Source organism: Stegostoma tigrinum, chromosome 10 (assembly GCF_030684315.1).
Source record: "Stegostoma tigrinum isolate sSteTig4 chromosome 10, sSteTig4.hap1, whole genome shotgun sequence".
NCBI classification, from domain to species: Eukaryota; Metazoa; Chordata; class Chondrichthyes; order Orectolobiformes; family Stegostomatidae; genus Stegostoma; species Stegostoma tigrinum.
This window is the reverse complement of record NC_081363.1, coordinates 57,946,944-57,974,085: the sequence shown is the minus strand read 5'-3', so window position 1 is coordinate 57,974,085 and position 27,142 is coordinate 57,946,944. Positions and strand designations below refer to the sequence as shown.

At 43.2% G+C, this 27,142-nt stretch overlaps 1 protein-coding gene across 3 annotated transcripts in view; it reads right to left on the bottom strand.

Moving 5' to 3' along the window:
* Nucleotides 1-27,142, bottom strand: part of ttc6 (tetratricopeptide repeat domain 6) — a 219,341-nt gene that overhangs the window by 170,626 nt on the left and 21,573 nt on the right. For all 3 annotated transcript variants that reach the window (XM_048537047.2, XM_059649195.1, XM_059649196.1), the window contains exon 2: nucleotides 21,225-22,257. In XM_048537047.2, coding sequence (XP_048393004.2) covers nucleotides 21,225-22,052 — 828 coding nt within the window. In that variant the 5' untranslated portion in view covers nucleotides 22,053-22,257. The remainder of the gene's footprint in view (nucleotides 1-21,224; nucleotides 22,258-27,142) is intronic.

Sequence of the window (27,142 nt, the reverse complement as noted above, 5' to 3'; positions counted from 1 at the left end):
GACCGACTGCAGCTCAAAATGTGGTCAGGAGGAACAGGGTCCAGTGCAAGAAAGGCTTCAATGACCTTATTCACTCTGGCAGCATAAGTGTGATGTCAGACTCTGCTGAAAGGCCTCTGGGTACTTACCCTCCAGCACTGATGCCAGCTGAGGAGATTGAGGATGCATGCTGCTCCTGAACATGGAAGGAAAAAGTGCCCAGTGTGCCTACAAACTCTGCAGCAAGGCCAGGAGCCATAGCACTATTGAAGACTGGCCAGCATTGACTGAGGTAGCCTTCTATAAGAGTCAGCTTCTGTCATAAGCCACATAGACTGGCAGTTTCTGTGTTTATCGTGCTCATAGTAGAAAAGGCCTAAGAAAAGGTATTGTCCCATTTGCATGTCATCATTGCCATGGAGTGGAGCAACATGGAGGTAGCCAGGGGACCTCCCCAGAAATTTGTCAGGCAAAGTAAGGTGGGCATTCATGCTCAGGTGTTTGAAAATATATTACAATATGTAGAGGAAGGGGTGGAGTTCACTCCGTCCTGTCTGATAGGATCCAATATACTCAGCAACATTGGGAAGCTGCAGAGCTTTCTGCTCTCAAAGGCTAGTTATCACTAGCTATTACTTGTAAACCCAGCAACTTCTGTTGTGGAGGAACACAATGATGGCACTGGAGAAAGCTCTAGAAACAGAGACATCACTTTTTACCATTGGCCCCAGCTTCATTCCCACCAGTTTTGAGCTAAAGCTCGTGCTACTTTGTCAAACAAGGTCCAGGAACGTCAGGGAGCCAGTCTTCATGTTGGCTCCCAATGGGAGTTCCCCTTCAATTCTATCTGTTTTAAATACGTCTCCATTTAAAATCAATTCCCAGATTTCAATGAAGAATCTTAGTCAGTAATTCAAACAAGTGTTATCTAAAATTGGTTCTTCCTAAAAGTTCCTAAAATGAATCTGACTTTAATATTATTCGTGACTAACAGATGCAATCAGTATTCTGAGCTTGTGATATGGTATGCATATAACTTGTATTGACGTTGCACTTTTTAAGAGTTCAACATCCAAAAACACGATAAAGACTAAGAAAAGTTTGGAGGCGGTGCATTTGTCACATGAGTAATATGGGGGTTTTTTTAGTTTAAGAGAAAAAACATTGACTCGGTGCATTACTGGAACAATGAGCAAGGATGAGTCATGGTTGAGGCGGGCTAATGGAAGACAGGATCTGGGCAAAGTGTTAGGCAAGGTGAATTTCATGATGTGATGTGATGAGGTGAAGGTGCACTGATTAAGGCATTGAACAGAGGTGATATAGTAATGGATAAGAGAGATAATGGGAATGTAGGGCACAGGGCGGGGTTTAAGGTGCAAAATATTGCAGATGGTGTCTGGATGTGAGTTTGCTCGCTGAGCTGGAAGGTTAGTTTTCAGACGTTTCGTCACTTTTTTTTATTTGAAAAAAATATACTTTATTCATAAGATGTACAAAAAATAAAACAGTTATACACCTACCCAGTCATGCAACACGCTCTGGGATACCCAGGGGGTACGTACACCAACTAAAGGAAAAAAACAAAACAAAGAAGAAAAAAAAGCAAAGCAAAGAAAATACCCCAGCAGTTGTCACCCCACACAGTCCCCGTTGGCCCCCTGACCAGTTGGAGAAGGCGCCAGCTGGACCCAGTTACCAGATAGGGCCCTTTTTTCTATTCTGGACGAGGGGTTTCATACCGTGGTCTTTCCCCACCGCGCCTTGGCGGCGGCTGCCCCAAGCTTTAGAGCGTCCCTCAGCACGTAGTCCTGGACCTTGGATTGCGCCAGTCTGCAACACTCGGTCGGGGTCAGTTCTTTCAGCTGGTAGACCAGCAAGTTGCGGGCAGACCAAAGAGCATCTTTCACCGCATTGATGGTCCTCCAGGCGCAGTTGATGTTGGTCTCAGTGTGCGTCCCGGGAAACAGCCCGTACAGCACGGAGTCCCGCGTCACGGAGCTGCTCGGGATGAACCTTGACAAATACCACTGCGTCCCCCTCCAGACCTCCTGCACATAGGCACACTCCAGAAGGAGGTGATCGACAGTCTCGTCCCCCCCGCAGCCGCCGCGAGGGCAGCGTGTGGTGGCGCAGAGATTCCGGGCGTGCATAAAGGATCTCACTGGCAGAGCCCCTCTCAGCGCCAGCCAAGCAATGTCTTTGTGCTTGTTTGAAAGTTCTGGCGATGAGGCATTCTGCCAAACGACTTTGGCAGTCTGCGTGGGTAACCACACGATGGGATCCACCCTCTCCTTTTCCCGAAGGGTCTCGAGGATACGACGTGCTGACCACTGCCTGACGGCCTTGTGGTCAAAGGTGTTTCCCTTCAAAAATTTCTCCACGAAGGACAGGTGGTACGGGACGGTCCAACTACTTGGAGCATTCCACGGCAATGAGGCCAGGCCCATCCTTCGCAACACCGGGGACTGGTAGAACCTCAGTAAGTAGTGACACTTGGTGTTTGCATACTGAGGATCTACGCACAGCTTGATGCAGCCGCACACAAAGGTAGCCATCAGGGCGAGGGTGGCATTCGGTACGCCCTTTCCCCCATTTTCCAAGTCTTTGTACATGGTGTCCCTGCGGACCCGGTCTATCCTTGACCCCCAAATGAAGTGGAAGATGGCCCAGGTGACCGCAGCGGCGCAGGTCCAGGGAATAGGCCAGGCCTGCGCCACATACAACAGTACCGAAAGCCCCTCGGACCTGACAACCAGGTTCTTACCTGCAATGGAGAGGGACCGGAGCGTCCACCTGCCCAGCTTCTGCTTCAGCTCCTCCCAAGTCTTACTGCACGCCCCAGCTCCACCGAACCAAACACCCAGCACCTTCAGGTAGTCTGTCCTGACGGTGAAGGGGATGAAGGAGTGGTCATCCCAGTTCCCGAAGAACATGACCACGCTCTTACCCCTATTGACTTTGGCACCCGAGGCCAGTTCAAACTGGCCGCAGATGTCCAACAGCCTACTCACCGACCGACGATCGGTGCAGGAGACAGCGACGTCGTCCATGTACAGGGAGGTCTTGACCTGAAAGCCTCCACTGCATGGGATAGTCATGCCCTTCAGGCTCACATCCTTCCTGATGGATGCGGCGAAGGGCTCCACACAGTACACGAACAAGGCAGGAGAGAGCGGGCAGCCCTGCCTGACTCCAGATCTGACGGGAGAACTGTCCGATTCCCACCCATTGATCTAGACTGTGCGAATGATGTTGGTGTAGAGCAGCCAGATCCAATTGCGGATGCCCTCCCCGAACCCCAATTTGGAGAGGACGTCCCTCACGTAAGCATGAGAGACCCTGTCGAAGGCCTTCTCCTGCTCCAGGCTGACGAGGCAGGTGTCCACCCGCCTGTCCTGCACGTAGGCGATCATATCCCTGATGAGCGCGAGGCTCGCAGCGATCTTCCTGCCCGGCACAGCACAGGTTTGGTCAGGGTGAATCACCGAATCCAGGACAGACCTGACCCGGTTGGCTATGACCTTGGCCAGGATTTTGTAGTCCACGTTCAATAGTGAAATGGGACACCAATTCTTAATTTCTTCCCTCTCCCCTTCCTCTTGTAAATGAGGGTGATGATGCCCTTCCTCATGGATTTGCACATTTCCCCTGCCCGAAGCGCACTATCGTACACCTCCAGCAGGTCCCGGCCGACCAGGTCCCACAGAGCGGAATACAGCTCAATCGGTAAGCCGTCGCTCCCAGGAGTCTTATTCCTCTCCAAGGACTTGAGGGCTGTGGTCAGCTCGTCCAGGGATATCGGCCGGTCCAGCCACTCCCTCGTGCCGTCGTCTAAGACCTCCGTGATAGACGACAGGAACGACTCGGAGGCCGTGCTGTCTATGGGCTTCTCGTCGTACAGTCCGGCATAGAAGGATCTGCTGATCCTCAAAATGTCGGGCCGAGACGACGTCACCGAGCCGTCCTCCGCCTTCAGCCGGCTAAGCACAGAACTCTCTTTGTGCACCTTCTGAAAGAAGAAAGGCGAGCACGTCTCGTCCTGCTCCACGGAGCGGACCCTGGACTGGAAGATTATCCTGGAGGCCTCCGTGGCGAAGAGCGAGGCTTTCTGGCCCCTCACCTCGCGGAGGTCCTCCGTGACATCGACCCCCATCAACTGCAGAAGGAGCAGGTTCTGCACCCTTTTCTGGAGTCGCGACAGCTTTCCACACCTCTCTCTCACCTTCCGAACACCCTTGAGGACAAAGAACCTCTTGATGTTCTCCTTCACCGTCTCCCACCAGTCTCCCGGAGACTCAAAGAGGGGTTTCACGGTTTTCCAACCAGTGTACTCCCTCTTAAGCTCCTCGACGTTCTCTGGGGTCAACAGAGTCGTGTTGAGCTTCCACGTCCCCTTGCCGGCCTGCTGGTCGTCCTGTAAGTGACAGTCGGCCAGCAGGAGGCAGTGGTCAGAGAAGAACACTGGCTCGACGCCGGTGGACCTGACTGAGAACGCCCGTGACACAAACAGGAAGTCTATCCTTGAGCGGATAGACCCGTCTGGCCGCGACCAGGTGCATCTCCGCTGCGCTCTGTCTGCAGGAGTGCTGAAGACGTCGAGCAGCTTGGTGACCTTCACCGTGCCCATCAGGAATCTGAACATGACGTCCAGTTGACTCCCCCCACCCGCTGTCCCCACGCCGGATCTTCCATCTGCTTTGATGATGCGGTTGAAATCTCCGCCTAGGATGATGGGCTGGACGTAGCCAGCAGGGGTGGAAGCCGCTGCAGGATGGCCAACTGCTCACTCCATACCGCTGGGGCGTACACATTGATCAGCCTCAGGGGAGCGTTCCTGTAGGTGACATCAACCACTAGGAGGCGCCCCCCCCACCACCTCCTGAACTTGAGAGATGGTGAAGTTGCGCCCCTGCAGCAGAATAGCCAGGCCCGAGAAGCAACAGTCGTTACCCCCCGACCAGATTGAAAGCCCACAGGTCCAGGCATCTGACCATTTCCCATACCTGCTGAGGTGTGGTATCCCGCACTCCTGCAGAAACAGGAGGTTTGCCTTGACGGTGGTCAGGTAGGCCAACGTGGACACACATCTTGTGGTGAACTTGACGCTACGCACATTAATGCTCGCAACTCGTACCCCAATTGTGGGAAGTGACCGCAGAACACTCTCCAAGTCCAAGGTCCAGCCCCTCCACTTGTCCCTTCATGCCCATTGCCCAGGCGAACTGCTGGATGCTCTCTGGGCTCAGGAAACCGTCCGTGCTGCCTTCCGGGTGGCATTCCCCTATCGGGGGTACGGAGGCAGGACAGTCCAGCTCTGGGTCAAGCTAGGGACATGCTGTTTCCTCCTTCCCGCATGAAAGTTCCAGGGGGCCCTCCAGGGCCCCAGCGGCACATGGCTGGGTGTCGGAGGGAGCCTCAGGATGCCTCCTGTCACCTGGAAGCGAGATGCTGTTTTCCTTCTCTCTTGAGATCTTTAGCTTCTGCTTTGGGCGGGCCTCCTCCGAATCCCCCTCATCAGAGGAGCTCTTATAGCCCCCCTGTAGCTGTCTCGTCCTGCCTGATGGTTGCGGTGCCTGGGCCCGCCGGCGCGCCTTCCTCCTCGCTTTCCGGACCGTCGTCCACTCCCCTGGGTCACCTGTTGCCTCCTCCATCGACTCCGGGTTGTCGGGGGGGAGCAGAGCCTGCAGGGGCGCTTTGTTGGCCTCGGGTCCATCCTGCGGGGCTGGGCCCTCCTGCACGACCTGGCCCTCTTGCACATTAGGGGGGTCCTTGCAGGGCCCTGGTGCCTTCCTCTCCTCTGGGGGGGGGGCTTGCCCCGCATTGCCCCTGCCGGCGACCTGAGCGTAGGTGGTCCCACGTTGCAGGCATGCCCTATAGAGGTGGCCCGCTTCCCCGCAAAGGTTGCAGCTTTTTTCTTTTGGGCAATCCTTTGCAAGGTGTCCCTCCTCCCTGCAGTTCCTGCAGATGGTGGCTTTGCAGTCAGCCGCCACGTGACCTGACCTACCACAGGCATGGCAGACTTTAGGTTGCCCTGTGTAGGTCAGGTAGCCCTTGCTCCCGCCAATCACGAAGCTGGGCGGTGGGTGTACAATGTTTCCATCCGAGCCCGTCCTCAGCGTCACCCTGACCTGCCTCTTACTGGTCCAGATCCCAAAGGGGTCCATGATGTTGGTTAGGTCCCCTTCCACCTTCACGCACCTTCCGAGGAAGGTCAGGACATCAACTGCTGGCACATGCGGGTTGTACATGTGTACAGTCACCATACGGCTCCTCTGTGCTGGCATCACAAACAGCGGGACAGCGGTCAGTACGGAGAGGGGGCCCTCACCTCCTTTCTCCTTGAAAACCTCCAGGAAGCACTCACAAAAGCTTGGTACTCCTGAAGGTTACATCGTAAAAAACTCCTCCAGGAAAATCCTGCAGGCAGTAAATGTCCGCAGCAGTGAACACACAACAGTCCAACAGGACCCTCTTCACGAAGAAGGTGAGGTCCACAGGTGCACCTTCATCCACCTTCTTCACAGAAACACGGATAGTGTTCCGGACCCCCTGACCCGGGGCACGAGCACTCGCCGCAGCCATCGTTGCAGGTTGGCTGCTCCCCTGAACCAGCGTTAGGCCGAAGCCAGCATTAAAATCCACTGGTTGCAAGGGTGCACAGCCAACCCAACATCTTCCTTCCACCTCCAACACAGCGCTCTCCTCTTCTTGGTCCACAAAAGAGTGGGTCTTTATTTTGTTCCGGATGTAAGCTGGTTCACTGAGCTAGAAGGTTCGTTCCCAGATGTTTTGTCACCATTCTAGGTAACATCAACAGTGAGCCTCCGGTAAAGCACGGGTGTTATGTCCTGCTTTCTATTTATCTGTTTAGGTTTCCTTGGGTCGGTGATGTCATTTCCTGCGTTGGTGATGTCATTTCCTGTTCTTTTTCTCAGAGGATGGTAGATTGGCTCCAAATCAATGTGTTTGTTGATGGAGTTCCGGTTGGAATGCCATGTTTCTAGGAATTCTCGTGTAGGAAATGACATCACCAACCCAAGGAAACCTAAACAGATAAATAGAAAGCGGGACATAACACCAGCGCTTCGTCGGAGGCTCACTGATGATTTACCTAGAATGGTGATGAAATGTCTGAAAACTAACCTTCCAGCTCAGCGAGCAAACTCACATCCGGAAACTCAACCTGAGCTGCAAATCTTCTCAAAACTCGATTGCAGATGGTTTTAGTGATGGCTAAAAATATGACATTTGCAACCCATTTCTGGGCTAAAAAAGGTTACCACATCTTCATACAAATTCTCCTCCTGAGAAGAAGTGGAGAAGATAATCTGATGCAGTGAATTCAGGAATAGACCAATTACCCTTTTGCCTATGCAAGAATTAAGTCCTCAGTGTGTCCTGTTACCAACTTAGACCCTTAACTGGTCAATTAATGCCTTTTGACCAATTCATTGGAGTGATCTCCCTGGACAGTTTGGGGCAGACGAGGGCCTCGATCTAAGCCAATCAGGAGCAATGATCAGGATGGTTGAGAGTTGTTCGCTGAAAGACAGACACATCACTGGCTTCCAAATCTTCCTAACACTCCTCTCGCCAATAGTTCCACCTTACAATCGCCCGAAAGGATGCCCACCTCTGATCAACCTTGCCAACAATTTCAGGCAGAACAAACATTGCTGACCCAAAGAGATGATTCAGTTAAAAAGCCCACATAGATGACCACATAGGTTCCTGACAGAGAGATGACCTGTGGGCTTTCCTATTCAAAATGGTGGGGGTAAACCCTGCATTTGACATTCACCACCACTTAGAAAAAAACAAAGACACACAGTTTGGTGCAGCCCAAATAAGCTCAGAAAGAAAAAAAGCAAGTGAAGCAATCAATGAAGGATCCTTTGTTTCTTAAATATAAAAAAAAGGAGAAATTAATTCACATAACATTACATTTAATGGTGTCACAAAAATTTACGTTAATTTTGTGGAGCAGCCAGCACCCATACATCTGATGTTGTCTGTACAAGTGAGCATGTGACACCACCAGAATCAGAACGACATAAACAGATTTCTCTCACTATGAATGTGAACATTGTATTTCAGAAACAAATATGTAATTAGGAGCAACAGTCATAATATATTTGCATATGCAACAGGATGAGAATCAGGGTAACACAACTGTATACAGCTGAATAAAAAGGCTTTCCTGCAGTTCAAGATCTAGAGAGGACAGTGAAAAATCTCGGGTATGATAGATAACTAAACTCAATTAATTTAATAATGCTGCCTCTAAATAGGCCTTTCATGGTCTATGGAACCTGGCTATAAAATTAGTATAGGAGTAATGGAAAAAAGGTAAAGCTACAAACATTAGCTTCAGGAGACAAGCTACTGTTCTTTTTATTTTAGTATTACATGAACAGGAACTTCAGTTTCATTATTACCGCTATTTGGCATTAGCTTTGTTTGCAATCGAGTTTGCTGTTCTCGAGTGTAAAGTAGACAGAAAAGCAGGTTTCTCCTGAAATCAGATTACAAAAATTCCACATGTAAAAAGAACTGTACTTCACACAGTCAAACACACACAATAGACATTTCTTCCCTGAAATAAACTTTCAGTCTTGCTCAAGCAAACACGAAAAATTTCAATGGAACTAAACTCTATTAAGCAGAAACCAATACTTTGTCAATCTAATGATCAAGATTACTTAACTACAATTATGTAAACAAGCACTAAAACCAACCTTCTCTACATCAGCCCCTAGCTTAAAATGATTAAATTAAAGTGTCACAAACATAAGCACAACGAGAACTCCAAGCAGATAATTTTATTCATCTGTACTGATTTTAGTTTAGCATCATAGATTTTCAACAGGACATTAGCCAGCTCTCGCCAAGAAATTCGCCCAATTATAATATCAGCCAAGTAGCCTAAAGCTCAATTTGCATCTGTGCCCAACCCGACCAACAGCCATGAATGTAAATCAGTTCGATAGTAATACTTTTCGGTTGCTTCAACGCATGAATTACCACTTTGTTCCTCTCCCCATTTCCACTATCTAAAAATTAAATCTTTTAAACCTTCAAAATTCTCGTTGTTACTGATACGAGCACAGTGCTCAACTGTGTTAGCACAAATATGCGGTGTATTTTAACCTTATCTTCACCAGATTCTTGGTTTTATTTTTAATTCAAAACTCAATATGAAGCTGCAATTAAGATCGTTTAACTATTATTGGCAATTTGTTTTTATTCTGATAATTGCACATTAGGCACCATCTCAGTAAGAACAATTTTGTAACGTAATCCAACTGTGAACCTGGACTTCAGCTGTTCATGTACGGACAGCACCAACTTTGTGCTAGAAGTACACACAGAGACCTTTCCTGAATTTTCCACAGTCTGCTCTTTTAAGTATCAGCGTGCAATCCCATGCAGTTTGTCACTTGATAAGTGGCCAGGATCTTCAACACAAAATAGACATTTGCTGGTACAGTGTTTTAAAATAAATCTTGCATTAACAATTGGCACTACAACTTGAAATTTAACATTTCCTTCTTGAATGAGGCCAGATCATACTTATGCTCAGGTGGCAGGGTGTGCACCATAGTCCTGATTTTAACGCAAGGAGCAGGGATGGTATTGCAGCCACCCAAAGTGAATATTATAGCCTCAGCATCTGGGGACAATCTTAACCATGAGGACTAAGTAAGATAGTTGCACCTAAATCCAGCCAGATCCACTGCCTGGTTGGCAGGCAGCCAGGGTATTTGGCACAGGAGGCTTTATTCTGGACTGATTCAGAAACTCCAACATTGATAATGCTTAAAGGCATTATTTTAATGTTATCTCAAATCTGTTGTATGCAGCACGGCAAATTTTTGCAATATAGAATCTAATTTACAGTTAAGAGTGAAAAAATGCAACATAACTGATCTTTAAACAAGACATACAAAAACAGATGATTTATGGCCAAGCTTAGAAATAGATGAAGTTGATTGTTTAAATCCAAATATAATGTACGATAGACATAACTAAATATTAAATCCAAATGCATAATCTCATTGCTGTAAAAAATATTGCAAATGCAAAGCATATCAACAGCTTAAGCACAGCTGCTCTCCTGTAAAGACTGTGCATAAACTAACATCTTTCTTTCTTGCCCATTGCAGAATAAATATTCAAGCTTAACAAAATGAGATTTTAATAAAGTTAAAAAGCCTGCAAAATGTACCAGCCTCACATTTCATTCATATATAGCTATGTTGTCTGATTGACCTAAAATATGATACTCAAAACGTGTCATCAATAATGTCAGTGAATTTACAATTACTTCCCATGCTTCTATCTGGTGGAACAGTTAAAGTAGTATTCCTCACCTGTGAAATGACAGAATTTTAAAAATGATCTTTTTTTTGCATTTATTATTTGACTTATTTGGTGATAATTTTCCCTATTGACCCCTTAGATCCAAAAGAACTGAATTAACTTCACTGTTGCCAATGATTAACATTCAGATTACTCTTCCACATTAGACAACCAGCACTTCAACCCAATTGCACATATTATTTTAACAAGATGCTGTATTTCATGTTTTTACAATTTGCTATTCTGAGACCACCAACCAATGTTACAAAAACTAACAGATATCCTATAGCTCAAGCATTTTTTCTGCATATAAATCATAAAATTGAGAATATATGTTTAATTTTAAATTGCTTAGAACTTGACTGTTATATCCAGCTTTTCCTTTCCTGGGCTGAAAGTTTCTATATTCTCCACAGACTGACAGGCCAGGTAAATAAAATTATGGTTCTATTTTGAAGGTTCAATTTTGTACTTCAATCAAGAATTTTAAACAAGCACTTTAAATGTATTTTTATTCATTCATAGAATGACAGTTTTGCTTGCAAGGTCAGTATTTGTTGCTTTCTCTTAACTTTCCTTAAGAGGTTGGTGGTGGGCTACCTATTTGAACCAGTCTGTTTGGTGTAGGTACACCCACAGTATCATGAATTCAAGGAGCAACAAAAATGAGGCAAAAAACACAACAAGATATTTTGAATGTTTGGGTTTCCTATCATGCAACCTTAATTGAGGTGCACATACTTCATTCACATCTGAAGATCAAGGAAGGTATCCCCCTACTTGTGAACTTCTCCAGCCTGTCTAACCTAATACGATCTGAAGGAATGCCTGAAACCTAATGGAACTAGTTGCATAAGTAAAGTTAAAGTTACCATTGTCTGACTGGACGATAGGGGTACTCTCATTAGACAGAGATAACTGCTGGTAGCTTAACCTGAGCGTCACTATGCTTCAGGCGAGGAGAAAGGTTGAAGAGAAGAGTTCTTTGTGGTAACCTCAGCCAGTACAGGAATTGAACCCATGCTATTGGCATCACCATAGATGACAAACATCAGAACCAACTGAGCTAACCAACCAACCCCACTTGTATTAATATGGGGAAACAGTAATATTTGGAGTGTGCATTATGTAGAGTTCTCATTTAAATATTACATGGAGCTCTCATTAAAAAAATGTGGACATGAAATCTGTTCAAAAACGTTTACTGTGTAGTGTAGAAAAATTGCCAACCTCAAATGGGAATGACCTTAAATGGCCAACACTTGGTACTCATAGAGCATGGAAAGAGTAACTGGACTCATGTTGCCTGTATCTATACTCTTAACAAGCTACTAATTAGCCCTACTACCTGGATTTCTCTATAGCACTCCAATTTTTTTGTTTTAAATATTGCAGTTCACAGCATATAAATTGACCTCAGGCCTTGGAAAATCCTTCCAAAAGAACGAGTTGACTTTTACACTAAATGTAAAATGTGAATCATTGGTTTTGAAGAAGGTAGTCATCATTTTGAAAAGTGATAAAAATAATCAACAGTAAATCAAATTAAATTTACATGACACATTTTATCAATAATTAATGCTATAAGAATAACTTTAACCATAATCAAAACATTTTGCTATGACTCACTAATGTAGCTTGCTGGAAATTAAGCTTGTTATTTCTAGAATCATCATAAAAGTTAAAGGTTAAAAAGGTACACAAAGATTCATCTATTTGCCTGACTTTTAGTCCCAGGTTGACAGAAAGCACGGACTAAGTTTCTGTACTAAACAAAAATTATTATTTATTTCAAGTGATTAGATTTGAACTACATGTAAACAGTTATGAACTGTTGGCACATAGCATTACTGATTAAACATGGCTGCCCAATGCGCGCACACACTGCCCCCTATCGCGCGCGCGTGCACACACACACACAGAAAATATCATAGATTATGGGTAGAGGGAAAAAGTGGAAAAAATTCAATGGTTTCCTGGTCACAAAGGTTGCAAAGATGAATCTGATGATTTTAGTACTGGTCAGAATGCTGCTTATCGTTTAGACCGTAAGATCTAAGCAGAAGAAGGCCATTCAGCCTATTGAGTCCACTCTGCCATTCTATGAGATTATGGCTGATCTGATAATCCTCAACTCCACTTTCCTGTCTTTTCGTCGTAACCCTTCAGTCCTTTAATGATTAAAAATCTGTCTATTAATAACCCAACTTTAACAGCCCTCTGTGGTAAAGAATTCCACAGATTCACCAATGTCTGAGAGAAAAGAATACTCCTCCTTATCTCCGTATTAAATGTTTAACCCCTTTTATCAGAGACAATGCCCTCTGGTGTTAGACTCTACCACAAGGGAAGCAACCTTTCTGTATCCATCGTATAAAGCCCCTTAAGATTCTTGTGGTTTTCAATAAGGTTGCCTCTCATTCTTCTAAATTCCAAGGGGTACTGGCTGAACCAACTCAACCTCTCATGTTTGTCATTCTCTAGATGCTTCCACTGGTTTGCAAGAGTCACAGCGTAGCTGGTTTACTTCTAAAAGGGTCTCTGATTTATCAATTAAAAATCACAGTTTACAGTAACTGATGAAGGAAAAATAAATTGGTTTTATTCAGGTTTAATGCAGCTTATGTAGAAAGAGCTTCTGACTGGTACAGAGCTGATGGTTTCTCTGTCGCTTGTTCTGAGCTGAACTAATCAGTCGCCTGAGAGCTAAACACATGCTGTTTATAGGCAGAAGGTCTTTGTCATTAATAACTGGCCTTTAATAAGTAAATCAATCAATCAATTTTGTCATCAACAAATGCTCCATCTGAATACAACACTTCGGCCCAGCCCGTCAATCAATACTGTTATAACCCACAGCTGTATAAACTGTGTTCATGATGAGTATCAAATTACTTGCTTTCAAATCATACAGCTGTACGTAGTTTTAAAACAGTTCTTTTCTTTCATTTCAGTTCATAGTTATAAAGACAAAACTAGAAAGGGTGGTCTTTACAATTTTAAAAATGCCTTCTGCACCTGACACAAAGGCTGCATTAAAACAATTCTGAGTCACTTCAGCAATGGCATCATTGTAAGGATGGATCAGGTTTAACACTTCCAGTTTCAGAACCATCCCACAACAGCAAGTTATCTTCTCCCTATTCAGTGAATAGCACATTTTGCATTTGTTGAATGACCTATTTGTGCATCAATACCATCCTCTGATTTGATGATGGAATTACATGAAATATCAAATGGAACAATATGCACATTTCCTCTCTTTGTGAAGGTTCCTTCTCTATCAACCACCAACCTATTACATTCTGCATGAATGTGGTTCTTCAATGTCTTGTTGAGGACTCATCCATAACTTAAACTACAGATTATAGACTACTGGATATATATTATTTTGCTGTTATTTATTTGCAGGGACTTCTTCAACTTATTGGTTTTATGCCATCTGAAGAAGTCCCATACTAACAAGTTTCATTCATTTTTAGGCCTTTGGGATGCTGATATTAGATTATTACCAATCCACAACTTCACTCTATCCTTATCTAACAAACCATTGTCATGGACATATTCAAAATCTCCTGCAATAAACTTGATTTTCAGACTGATTTTATGTATAGAAATTACCACAGACTTTGATTTTATTTCAGTGTCCATGTAGGTTAATACCGCTGTGAATACTGTCTTCTCATGCCCCATTGTTTTCAGTAGACAGTTTTCAAACTTAACCCCTCCAATGATTGCTGACCATTTCGAAGTTTATGCGTATTTCATCATTTCATTCATGTTATCAATGTGACATAATAGGTGCTTATGCTTTTGCCACTGTCTGGAAACTGGTAATTTTGGCTTTGTTGGTAGTCTCTGAGCAATCTTAGCCTTTGGCCACCAACAGTAGACAATTCATTCATATAACAGAAATGTCACCCAGCTTTTGTTCTGAAATCTTTACTGGAATCTGTGGTCTTTTTGGCATATATATACATTGCATTTCTGGAGTTACTATAGCCACTCTGATGAATTGAGAATGCATTCCAACACATGTTTCACAAAATTAGGACAGTGCTTAGTCCTTATTCTCATGGTACATTTCAGAGTATCTTCTTCCATTCTGTCACAAATATTTCACAAACATTGAATTCCCTTGCTGCAGCGGTTTTTGATGAATTAGTCCCCAGGCAGGAGAGTTGCTGGTGGCCAGAGTTCAGGAAAGTGGAATACACCATGGTAGCAGGGACACAGATGGTGATCAATAGGCCAGAAGGTTGGGACAAGTGGGATGATCCTTTCTGCTACAGAGGGCCTCCATGGGCTACAGATGTCTGATGTGAAGAAATCCCCACCAAACCATACAGTCTTTAAGAGTATACCTTGCCCCGCCACGACGTGGACCCCCTGCAGCAGTAAGCAGAGGCAGGTAAGTAGCGATTAATTGCTTACTTAAAGGCCACAACTGACCGAAGGGAAGGAGGCCACCTGACACATAGCTCCCAGTGGTAAATATCAGCAGAGATAGGGAGGTTTTTCGGTACAGTAGCCTCTAATATAACACAACTTTATGCATTCATCGTCCACCTAACAGCCCATGCCTGGGGAGGAGAAATGTGTAAAAAATTACAACCTTACTTCCACTTTTCCAAGGGAAACTAGGACGAGCAATAAATGTTGGCTCAGCGTGCAAAGCCCAAGTCCCAGGATTTTAAAAAAACTGTATTCACTGGAATTTAGACGGTGGAGAAATGGTTTGACCAAAGTTTCCAAGGTATAAAGGAGAACGGATAAATGAAATAAAATATTTCTGCTGGTTTGGGCAAGTAGGGCAATAAGGTATGGTCTAAAAATTAAAAGCCAGGCCTTTCACATGTACAGATTGGAAATACAACATTTTAGTAGTAAGAATGAAGAATAGGAATATAAAATAAAGGTAATCATTTTACTGTTTAGAATTTTAGTAGTGCCAAGAATTCAGCACTTTATTCTTAGAAAGTAAAGCAATTTTCCCTTTACTTTGGTAGTCTTGTAAATATCCTAAGGAATGCAGGATGAAAAGCCTTGACAAATGTGTCCTTTTTAGGCAATACTCAGTGAACTAAAGGATTCAATTCTGGAGGAAGTACAGAATATATGGTTGTGCACAAATTATTGAAAGCAGCAGGCTAGTCTAAGAAAGCAGTTAACTGAGCTTTTGAGATTTTGGACATTACAAATGGGTACAAAGAGTTCAAAAATAAGTAAGTTATGATTAAAACGTATAAACCAATGATTTGGCCTCCACTGGTGTAATGAGTCCAGTTCTGGGCACTAGTTTTCAGGGTGGCACAGTGGCTCAGTAGTTAGCACTGCTTCCTCACAGTGCCAGGGGCCTGAGTTCAATTCCACCCTCGGGCGATTGTCTGTGTGGAGTTTGCACATTTTCCCTGTGTTTGTGTGGGTTCACTCCGGTGTCGTCCCACAGTCCAAAGACGTGCAGCCTAGGAGGATTGACCATGCTAAATTTCCCATACTGGTGGTGCTATTCTGTTGTTTCATCAAATAACAGTAATCACCATATCATAAATTTAATGATGGCAATAGAAAATGACTGTAGAAAATCAGAGTAAGATCAATTAACTAGGAGATGGCTGACTTCAGTGGGGAAAGGAAGAGCTAGGCCAGATAGACTGAATCAAAAGGTTGGCAGGAAATCTGAAAAACAGGACTAGTTTCAAATAACAAATGGTTCACACATAGTCAACGTATATTCCCTTACAAAGAAAACATAGGGCAAACAAATCCAGAGTTCCCAAATGAAGAAGGGGAGAGAAATTAAATTAAAGAAGAAAGCAGGCTTCTGGCAGGTACCAGGTAGCAAATGCAATTGAGAGCAGAGAAGCACACAAAAGTTAACAGGGGAGGAGAGGAAGCAAGGAGGGATTATGAGAAAAGACAGCCAACATAAAAGGAAATCCCAATATCTTGCAAAGGCAATAAAGAATAGATGGCAGATGGGGTAATGTAAAAATGGCATCATGTTTGGTCAGACATGATGGGCTGAAGGGCCTGCTCCTGTGCTATGCTGTACTGTTCTATATTCAAACGTAAAATGGTGGAAAAAGGAGGTGTAGTGCCTATTAGCAACTAAACAGGGAATTTACACATGGAGACACAGGACAACAGTGGGTATTAAATGAATGGTTTGCATCTATCTTTACCAAGTAGGTGCATTCAAAGTGGTCTTAGTGACAGAGGAGGAAATTCAAGTCACCGAGAATTGATATGGAAACTGTTTTGAGCAATGCTCAATACTTAAGTTAACATGGCTCCAGGACCAGAGGATGTCCACCCAAAGATATTGCAGGAAGTGAAACTGGAGATTGCGGGGGCACAGTTCATAAGCTTTCAGTCAGGACTGGAGTCAAGGGAGGTGCCAAAGAACTGGAGAATTGCAAACACTGCAGGCTGAATCTTACTGTTTTTTTTTTGGCCAAGTCCAAGTTGCGTGCAGTAATTTGGAAGGATTTCTGCTATGAAGCTTTGAGAGTTTTCTCACTGTATCTTACCACAGTCACCTAATTAACAACTAACAACACACCTATGGCATCTGTCACATCCGTTTCTGGCCCCATTTTCCTACTGTTCCCAGAACAACTCACCTTTCAACAGATATTCACTGAGTAACTGAAATCCCTTGCACCCATGCCATCTGTGAAAGATTGGCAATCAACGTTACTGGCAACATCATGGCACAGCAAGCAGAAAGCCACGCTGCTCGTGGCATATAGCTAGCATGACTAACACACCCTTACACAAACAACCACATTCTCTCACCATAGTCGTTTAGTCGTTGTTTAACCACCAGTCAACATACGTTAATTGTTCTTCAATACGTCCCATCTGAAAATCTTTTAAGTCTGTGTTACCCCAGTGCCCAGTGGAGTGTTGCAACTAGTCAATGTCCATACAGACAAAGGCCTTTATTTCCAAACAACAGAGCAAACAAAAACAAAATCAATAGAGGTGGGCTTTCACCATATCATTGCAAAGCAGAATACACATTACACGTAATCAATATTTTACAGTCCACGATAACCTGCTGCACCCATCTCTCATCTGTTGGAAGCTAGTCTGAATGAGGAGCCGTCTAGCTTATGGTGCCCATCCCAGCTGAGCTCTGTTATAGACAATGACAATTTCGTCCTCCCCAACATCTTCCTCCTTCTTGGGATACTGACTTTGTCAACACCAGTCCAACACAGCACCCCCACACCAAATGTACAGGGAACAGCATACCAGGATGAAGCTGCATACTCTGTCTAGACTATTCTAGAGGGCCTTCCCCTAGACTAGTGCAAGCGCAGACTTCACAAGCCCCATTGTCTGTTCGACCATAGCCTCTCGTTGAGGACTGGGCAACAGTGTATCTGAACTTCACATCAGGCAAGACATTGCACAATGTCTTCATGAGCCAAGGTAACTGTGGGTACCCTTGTCCCTCGTAACACCCCAGACCCTCAAACTCACCAGGTACACAAGAGTGCTCCAGGATGTATGGGCCGTGGCACACACCTCCAAAAAATGGTAATGATGCTCACAGATCTCCTGAACATTAATGAAATAGAATCACTTCCTATTGATTAATTTTGCAGCATTGTAATATGTCCCTCTCAGTGTGTGTACAGTTGGTGTCACTGTTCACTTGGACGAAATGAGCTTGGTTTCTGACTCCTACTGCAAAGTGGCATCAGTCACTGTCCTGATGTATTTGCAATTCATGATTGAGCTCCCACACAGGTCTCCTATCAGTGCCCAGAAACAGCCAGAGGTTCAGAATAGCTTTAACCTTCACAGCCGCTGGGAGAGGAGGCCTGACATTCCTTTAGCTCTCAGGACCCACGTCAAGATTCAACATAACAAAATGTGGACTGGATGAACACAGCAGGCCAAGCAGCATCTTAGAAGCGCAAAAGCTGATGTTTCGGGCCTAGACCCTTCATCAGAAAAGGGGGATGGGGAGAAGATTCTGAAATAAATAGGGAGAGAGGGGAAGGCGCACTGAAGATGGGTACAGGATAAGATAGGTGGAGAGAAGAGTATGGGTGGGGAGGTAGGGAGGGGATAAGTCAGTCCAGGGAGGACGGACAGGTGAAGGGGGCGGGATGAGGTTAGTAGGTAGGAAATGGAGGTATGGCTTGAGGTGGGAGGAGGGGATAGGTGAGAGGAAGAACAGCTGGTTTTGGGATGCAGTGGGGGAGGGGAGATTTTGAAGCTGGTGAAATCCACATTGATCCCAAAACCAGCCCAGCTCGTCCCAGCCTGCCTAACCTGTTCTTCCTCTCACCTATCCCCTTCTCCCACCTCAAGCTACACCTTCATTTCCTACCTACTAACCTCATCCCGCCCCTTCACTTGTCCGTCCTACCCGGACTGACCTATCCCCTCCCTACCTCCCCACCTATCTTGTCCTCTATCCATCTTCAGTCCGCCTCCCCCTCTCTTCCTATTTAATTCAGGATCGTCTCCCCATCCCCCTTTTCTGATGAAGGGTCGAGGCCCAAAATGTCAGCTTTTGTGCTCCTGAGATGCTGCTTGGCCTGCTGTGTTCATCCAGCTCCACACTTTGTTATCGCGGATTCTCCAGCATCTGCAGTTCCCATTATCTCTGATCAAGATTTGACATAGTTCAGTCAGTATCCTGGAGTGTACAGAGCCTAAATTAGCACTGTGTCTTATCGGAAAATGGAGTGGGGGCTGAAAACTGCTAGCAATCCTGTTCACCCTGAACCCCTCCTCAGTGGTCTTCTGCTGTTCTGGGGCTTGTCATCAGCTCTGATCCTGATTTATCTTCTTAGGGAATCAGTCACAGTTACCACTAGTGGTGAGACCCAGGACTTTCAGTGAAAATTAACTAAAATGAGAAGAGAAGGAGAGAAAGGGTGTATTTTTTAAATCTCAGAACAATCATTAGTGACATTACCTGAAGATGAAGGCTGAGCACATTCCTCCACACAGTCAGATATGCTACACATTAACGATGAGGGAAATGTTGCCACCATCCACCCATATTCAGGCTTAGGATGTGCAGAAATTTAGTGATTGTCATCAATAAGTGAATGCATTCTATGCCCCTCTAGCCTTCCAAACAGGCCATGTTAAAAGTTTAACTTATCACTGCATTCAGCATAGAACATTATTATATGAGAGGTGATGGAGTGACGTTGTGTGGCTCACAAGTTGCACAAGAAACAGTTCACCTTCAACAAGGGCTGGTCTATTGTGAGATAATCGGCACTAACTTCACCACCATTGGGATGACCAAGTTCAATTCAATTGTGTACTGATTCAAGTTAGCCAGTTACAAATATGCATTTAACAAATCCACACTGACTGTTGCTTATTAATACTTCTTTCCAAAATCAACCATGACACCTGTCTGAACCCATCCTCCCACCAGGACATTCTGCGCTGATTTAGGGGTATCTTCCACCCTTGTGTCAAGGAGGCAAGGCCAACAACCAGCTGCAGAAATGCCTATCTCTCCTTTGGAAATCCCCTACAATAACAACATGTCCACATTTTGCCATTCCCTGCCCATGTAGCCATTTGGTATACAACGACTAAGGAGCACCACACTTGTGGAAGGTTCCTGAGGCACTTGTATCTTCTTTCTGTTTTGCAGAACAGCCACTCACTTGATATTTTCTGGGCTCTTTGTGGGTCCAGGATGTACACCACATGAGGTGTGCTAACCAGGAAAATTTCACTCAGCTACATGCCCTCCAATGGCAGCAACCATTGTTCAAGTTCAGAAAAGCTAAGCTTAAGCCTCCGAAGGCATTTCATGCACATTTAGTCACCAAAGACACACTAAACATCCTGACGTTGCCACATGGCACCAAATATATATGTAGTAAATATCAATTGTCCCATCCCTTTTGTTCTATTAGCACCTGTTTCCCTGAAGATTATTTTACACCTTTTATTTATAATTCTAATGCATGGGCCATTACCTACTTTATAGTAAAACAAATCAATAAGCCTGGTTCCAAGCATTTGTGGGTTATGAATGCAGAGAGGAAGGGGAGAATGGGAGATGTGATATCTCAGGTGGGAATTGTAAATCCAGCTGGAGGACCCAGTAGGTTCCATCCAGATCCCTCGCTGCATGAGGGCCCAATTATAATGGAACAGTGGTGAGCACGTGGGATTTTAATTGCCAATATCAGGAGTCCTGATACAGTCCCAAGTTGGATGGAGGACTGGAAGGAAGTATTCCCACTCCGTCTAGCAATGCTGTGAACATACTCATTTTCTACAGAAGCTATCTGCACCTCACTTCAGTTATTAGACCCCTTTTCCCAGTCCTGAAAAACATAGAAGTGGGTGGGAGGGATCAGGGTTAAAATCTTTTGAATTTTGACACCTAACTGACCTAACTGTCCACGATAATATTCCTCCTATACTTATTGCTTCCCATATTGCACTCCATTTTCTTGTGTGACCTACAGAATCACTTTTCAGATTTCTTGTGTTTTCTCTGACATAACTGGGTCAGCTGCTCTCATCCTTCAGTGTTTTTACAAAGTTAATGTATTCCATTGAATTTTAGCCATATTTCACATCTAAAATTTCCTAGTTAATTATCCACGGTGACAATATCTTAATCAAAAAAGCTAAATATTAATACTTAAGTCTTATGTAACACTGCACTTGTGCAATTGGTCATATACAATATAATACATTCAAAAAAAAACTTAACGTGCCACATCAAGGTTCATCACTTCTTTCAACTCTTGGTTTTGTCTGGTATGTTGTAACAACAAACTCTGCTGTAATTTTGGGAAATTACATTTTTCATGACATTCAACTTTCAGCTAATAGAAAGTATCATTCCGTTATGGTTCACCTACCTCACTTTTACTGCTTTGACTGTAGCCAAACACTCTCTCCAAGAGTCCTTTGATCTTCTGGTCTGCAGCAGACTGGGAGGTGGTGTGTCTACCAGACCGCAGTGAAGCAATGATTTCATCAACAGATTTTGCCTTAGCCGTAAATGTTTGCTGTGCTGCAGTCACAGACTGCTCCGGCTTGCTCTGCTGGAAGTTTCTTTCAAATATTTTTGGTGCGTCTGGCGTTGCTAGATATTTAGCCTCTTCTAGCAGTTCTGAAGCAGACCTCACACCTTGAGAATGAATGGAATGAGCATTATCTTCCTTATCGATTTGGTCACCTGTAGAATCTGATGATATTTGTTCTGTTAGTGAAGGAGATTTGTTGAAATTTTCATTTTTATTATTTTGTTTGGTCACATCTGTAGCAAGGGTGCTACTTCTTACATTACTTTTACTGCTGGTTTTAAGTTTATGATCATGCAATTTTACACTCAAAACAGAAACTTCTTTTTCAGGAACAGAAGGAGGTGCTTTTTGTGTAAAAGCCTTCACTGTAGCAAAGGGTTTTGATAAAAAAGGCTTTGGTGGTGGATTAGGCCTCTTTGACATAGACAGAGCTGCAGCAGTACCAGCAATTGGAGCTATTGCTGATTTGAAGACATCCCGTTTTCTACCATGTGTTTCATGCGATACTTTGCCTCCCATCAATTTTTTGTTACTTGTTGCAAGTCCCTTGTCTATTTTCTTACTCTTTCTTAGAGAATCCGATTTTGTAACTTCAGTTGGTACCAGAGAGTTACCGTCATTAATTGGTAAAATATTGCCTCGTTGCATATCCTCAGACATTTCCAATGGACTAGCAGTTATCGGATTAGACAAACGTTGTACAGGACTTCGTGCTTTTGGGAGAACAGCACTTGATGCCTGTCCCAAATGCAGAGAGTCTGGTTGTGATTTCTTACGTCAACCATCCAGCTCATGTATTTCCTCAGAGTCATATGAAACCAAGTACTTTTGTGTCTCAGACATTTCAGGAGTTTACGTTACAGATCTGTGGGAATGGAAACCATTCATTTAGTACAACCCTGCACACACATTATCTGTGCTATTATTCGAGTTGTAAGATAACAATGTGATGTATGGACGACAGCTTCAAAACTAAACTAGACACAAAACCACATAAAAATTAATTGCCTTTAGCTCTTCTTGTTCTACAAATTAAAATAAATTTCATACAAAGTTCAGCAAATAAAGGAAAGGAAGATTACAAGTATTTATCTGGATGAATTTGTCTTTTCTAGCATAATATTTCTGACAATTTTTGTTTACTTTTAATCACAAAGGGTTAGATATCATAAATGGAACAGAGGAAACAAGAAACAGGTGATTGCTGTGTTTTCTCTGAAATTAATTGCATCTCTAAATTTAAATTAAATGCTTAATTTCCCATTACTAAACAATACTAACAAAATATGTCAAGGGATAAATCATAAATTAGCTTTGAAAATCTAATTTCTAAACCAAAGTTAAGTTCAATGAATGTTTTATTTATTTGTATGCAGGTGACAAAAGGAAACTAGCCAACCTTAGATAAAATGGATCTATAAGACTGCAAAAGCACCCCCTTTATGCTTGGACTTTGCACAGGAAAAGACCGAGGGAACTTCGTAGTCATTCATTGCGGGGCCTTCTTTTAAAAAAACTGTGAAACAAATAGCTCTGCGCAGCTAGTGGCTGAGGTGTGAAGTCTTCACAGTGAAATCTTTTGCCCAAGTTTAGGTGAAGCATTAATGGCAAAAAGTTATTAAGTAAATCTATCATTAAAATCAGCAAAGGTATTCTTCAGACTGTCTCTGCTCACTGAGATGCTGGGAATAGTTTTTTTTCTGATTTATGTTGCATGACTTGTGTTACGGTCTACTGCCCAGGACTACTGTATCATAAGCAGCCCCAAGCGATAATTCCAACCCCTTGGATAACTATTGAAAGCTTATAACATGGTTCTTTTCCCAGTTCAGCAATTAAGTGGGCATGGCACAATGCATCAAAACCTTTGAGTTCTAGCTATAAGTCCACCTGCCAGATGTACATAAATCCATTACATCAAACTCTAACAAAAACAAAGTTTCTGGAGAAGCTCAGCAAGTCTGTCAGCATCTGTGAAGTTAGAAACAGAGTTAACGTTTTGGGTCCAGTGATCCTTCCTCAGAACTGTTCTAAGGAAGGGTCACTGGACTCGAAACATTAACTCTGTTTTTAACTTCACAGATGCTGCCAGACTTGCTGAGCTTCTCCAGCAACTTTGTTTTTGTTCCTGATTTACAGAATCCACAGTTTTTTCCAGTTTTTACATCAAATTCTAAACTAGGGACAACCTCCATAGCTAGCCACAATAAGTCAGGTGTTAATAATAGAAAGAATACCCAATAGTACATTCTATTCTCATGGCATTTGACTTTTGATCAAGATAAATGTTTGTTCTTCAGGCTGAAATGTGGATAAATACCAAAGATTTGGGCCATCGTGGATTTTGATCTAAAGCGTTTTGTCAATCCTCCCAGTAGAGCAGGTAAAAGCATATGCCAGGTTAAGACCAAGGAACATTGTTATCCCAATAATTCTAGACTTGATGAGGTCCAGCAGCATTTAGGTTTCCTTGGAACATTTTACATTGAATATAGTTGGATCTGTGCAAGGCTATTGATTATGTAATTCAATTATAATTCAATTCTTCCCACAAATCAAGCGAAAATTAAATGAAAAGACAACTATTGAGAGGTAATCCAAAAACTGAAGCTGTCGTACCTTAAAATTGCAAGAATATAAGGTGCTGTGCACTGCGTGATGGAGCAGAAGAACACAGGGTTTAGTCTGTGCTCCATTAGGATCAATTGGTTCAATATTGCAAGAGAAGGCAAGTAGATAGGTGGAATGCATCTCCTCAAAGAGGGACAAACAAATTAAATTGTTTGCCCCAGCAGTTGACTATGTTGAAAATTTCCCCAAATGTGGCTAACTGGATCACTGGCAGTGGTGGAGCAGCACATTGCCAATTCTGATGGTTCAGGTGATGATTAGTTGGGCTAAAAGGAGAGGGAGAGGGTGTGTGGATTTATTCTCTGCACTAAATGTGAATGAACGAAAAAGAAAAAAATTGCCATGAAATGTAACAATTGGTGTGGACCAATGGAAATTAAGTACAGTTAATTAGTCTAGGTCATGAATCCCCCAATTTATGGCAGGTTCATCATGCTTAAAAAAATGTGTACAAAGGGAATAGACTCTTGATTCATCCCAAAGTGCCTAAATACAGAAGAATACTTTCTACACGGTCAGATTACAGCTTTGTCGATTTTGCGTTCATTAGTTTGGCTTTTTTCACTATGCTGTCCGACCACATGGGAGCAGCTTTACTAGGATGCAGTAGAAATAAGTCACTTTTGATTGGCTGTAAAATTTTTGAAGGAAGTGGCAAAGTCATATCATTTTCACTTTTATCCTCTATACATAGTTAATAATGACATTAAAGCTCTTAAAATGCTTTACATAATGAATTATGTTCAGACGTGCAATGGCTGCTCTTAGGTAGATAGAAGACTTGAAATGCAGTGAATAAACACGTGAAGAGAACATCTAGTAGATCATATTCATGTGCCATACTGTATTATCTTAATATTACTACACAGCCCTTTCTTGTGGCTTTTCCTGACTTGATATTGCTCTGCACCTACAAAATTGAAAAAGATGTGTTTTTATTAAGAGACTCTATTTTACAGAGAAAGCCTTGTGCCAATCCATATTCACGAAGCTGCTCTGAAAGGCTGCTCATATTTTGACAATCATAACAAATCCCACCAAAGCTTCTGAGACAATCCACAACATTCTCACAAAATCAGCAACAATCTCAACATGGCAACCCAATAAAGTTATTTTACCCTGTCTAGCAATGTTAACAAATCTTTAAAAATGTAAATCAGGATCCACATCTTCATTAAAGCTAATGGTTTCTTCCTTGGACCACTCACTTCCTATATTCCAAGTTTTGTGGAAATTCATCCGGTATTTTTTAAAGATGTTATTTGCATACAGACTAATTGTTCAGGTGTTGGCACTGAAGAGAAAGGTATTAGGTTACCAGAGAATATAAATGGATTGGTCAGATGGGAAGAACAATGGCATATGGAATTTAAACCTGATAAATATGAAGTAATGCACTTTGGAAGAAGGAACAAGACAAAGGAGTACTCAATGAATTATAAGACACTGAGAAGATCAGAGGAACAGAGGAACCTCGGGGTGCTGTCCACAGATGCCTAAAGGTAGCAGGAAAAGTTAATAAGGTAGTTGTGGCTGAGTTTATAAGAACAGTTATGTCATGTTGGAGCTATACAGAACTATGTTTAGGCCACAGGTGGTGTGCTGTGTGCAGCTCTGGTCACTATACTACAGGAAGAATGGGACTGCACTGGATGGGAGTGCAAAGGAGATTCACCAGGATGTTGTCTGTGAAGGGAAGCTGGATAAGCTCAAGTTGTTTTCTTTGGGATAGAGGAAACCGAGGGGGAAACCGATAGAATTGTATAAAATGTTAAAGGGCACAGACAGGGTGAAATAGAAAACAGGAGTTGATGGGTCAAGAACAAGGGCCATTATTTTAAAGTGAACAGCCAGAGGTTTGGAGGGGATTTGAGGAAAAGCTTTTTCATCCAGAGGGAGGTGGGGCTCTGGAATGCTCTACCTGTGAGGGCAGTTAAGATGGGAAACCTCACACTTATTTAAAAAATACTTGGATGAGCACTTGAAGCGTCAACATTCAAAACTATAGGCCTAGAATGGGAAAGTGGGACCACTGTAGAAAATAGCATATTTTGGTAGTACAGACTTGATGGGCTGTACTATATGCCATATGATTCTATGATTCTATAAGTGACAGAAGTGAAAACATTACCTCCACCCATCTCCAATGACAATAATTATATGGTAGAAATGGTTAATGCTGCAATAAGTAAATTGCTACCATTTGATATATACTTCAAGCTATTAACTATATGTTTCAAAAATTGGCAAGAGGGCTATTTTATAACTCATTCAAAATCAGCTGGAAAAAAATGAGAACAGAACATGCTGCTTTCTCTCCACAGATGCTGCCCGACCTGCTGAATTTCTTCAGCAATTTCTGTATTCATTCATTCAATCTGGGAGTATGGAAGTTGTGTGTGGGATTGTTATATGGCGAGAATAATAAACAAGATTGAAATGATCCAAAGACGAGTAATTGATCTTGTACAAATCAATGTGGGGAATACAGCGTCACATTTTTTTTATCAAAGCTTTGGAATGGGAATCATTATAGCAAGGGAGAGAGAAAAACTAACTGACCATGTTCCATCAAATGTGGAATGGACTGGTGGGAATTGACAGAAAGAATTACTTGGTGTCCTCCAGCAATGACGTATAACAAACATCTCTACGATTTCATTATCAACAGGTCACGCCTACTTTACCTGGTGCTAAGTATATAACTGTCGGTGGAATACAGGTTTTACAGGGTAGGAAGCAACAAAGTGAAGCCTGACCAATCCACCATTACCTGAATCACATGAAAGTCTATTTGGGCTGTAAAATACTCACCTGGACAAGTATTCAGAGAATGTTGGCAATAACTCCAAACACCGAGAAGCAAGAGCAAATGTAAGGAAGCCTTTTTATTTGTGCATCAATCTGGATTCCCATTGTACCAATTTTGCTTTAAAGCCCATCATACCTCTAGCCTAGATAACAAAGCTTTTCTGATGAAGGGTCTAGGCTTGAAACGTCAGCTTTTGTGCTCCTAAGATGCTGCTTGGCCTGCTGTGTTCATCCAGCTCCACACTTTGTTATCGCGGATTCTCCAGCATCTGCAGTTCCCATTATCTCAGATACACTCCTTTATCCTA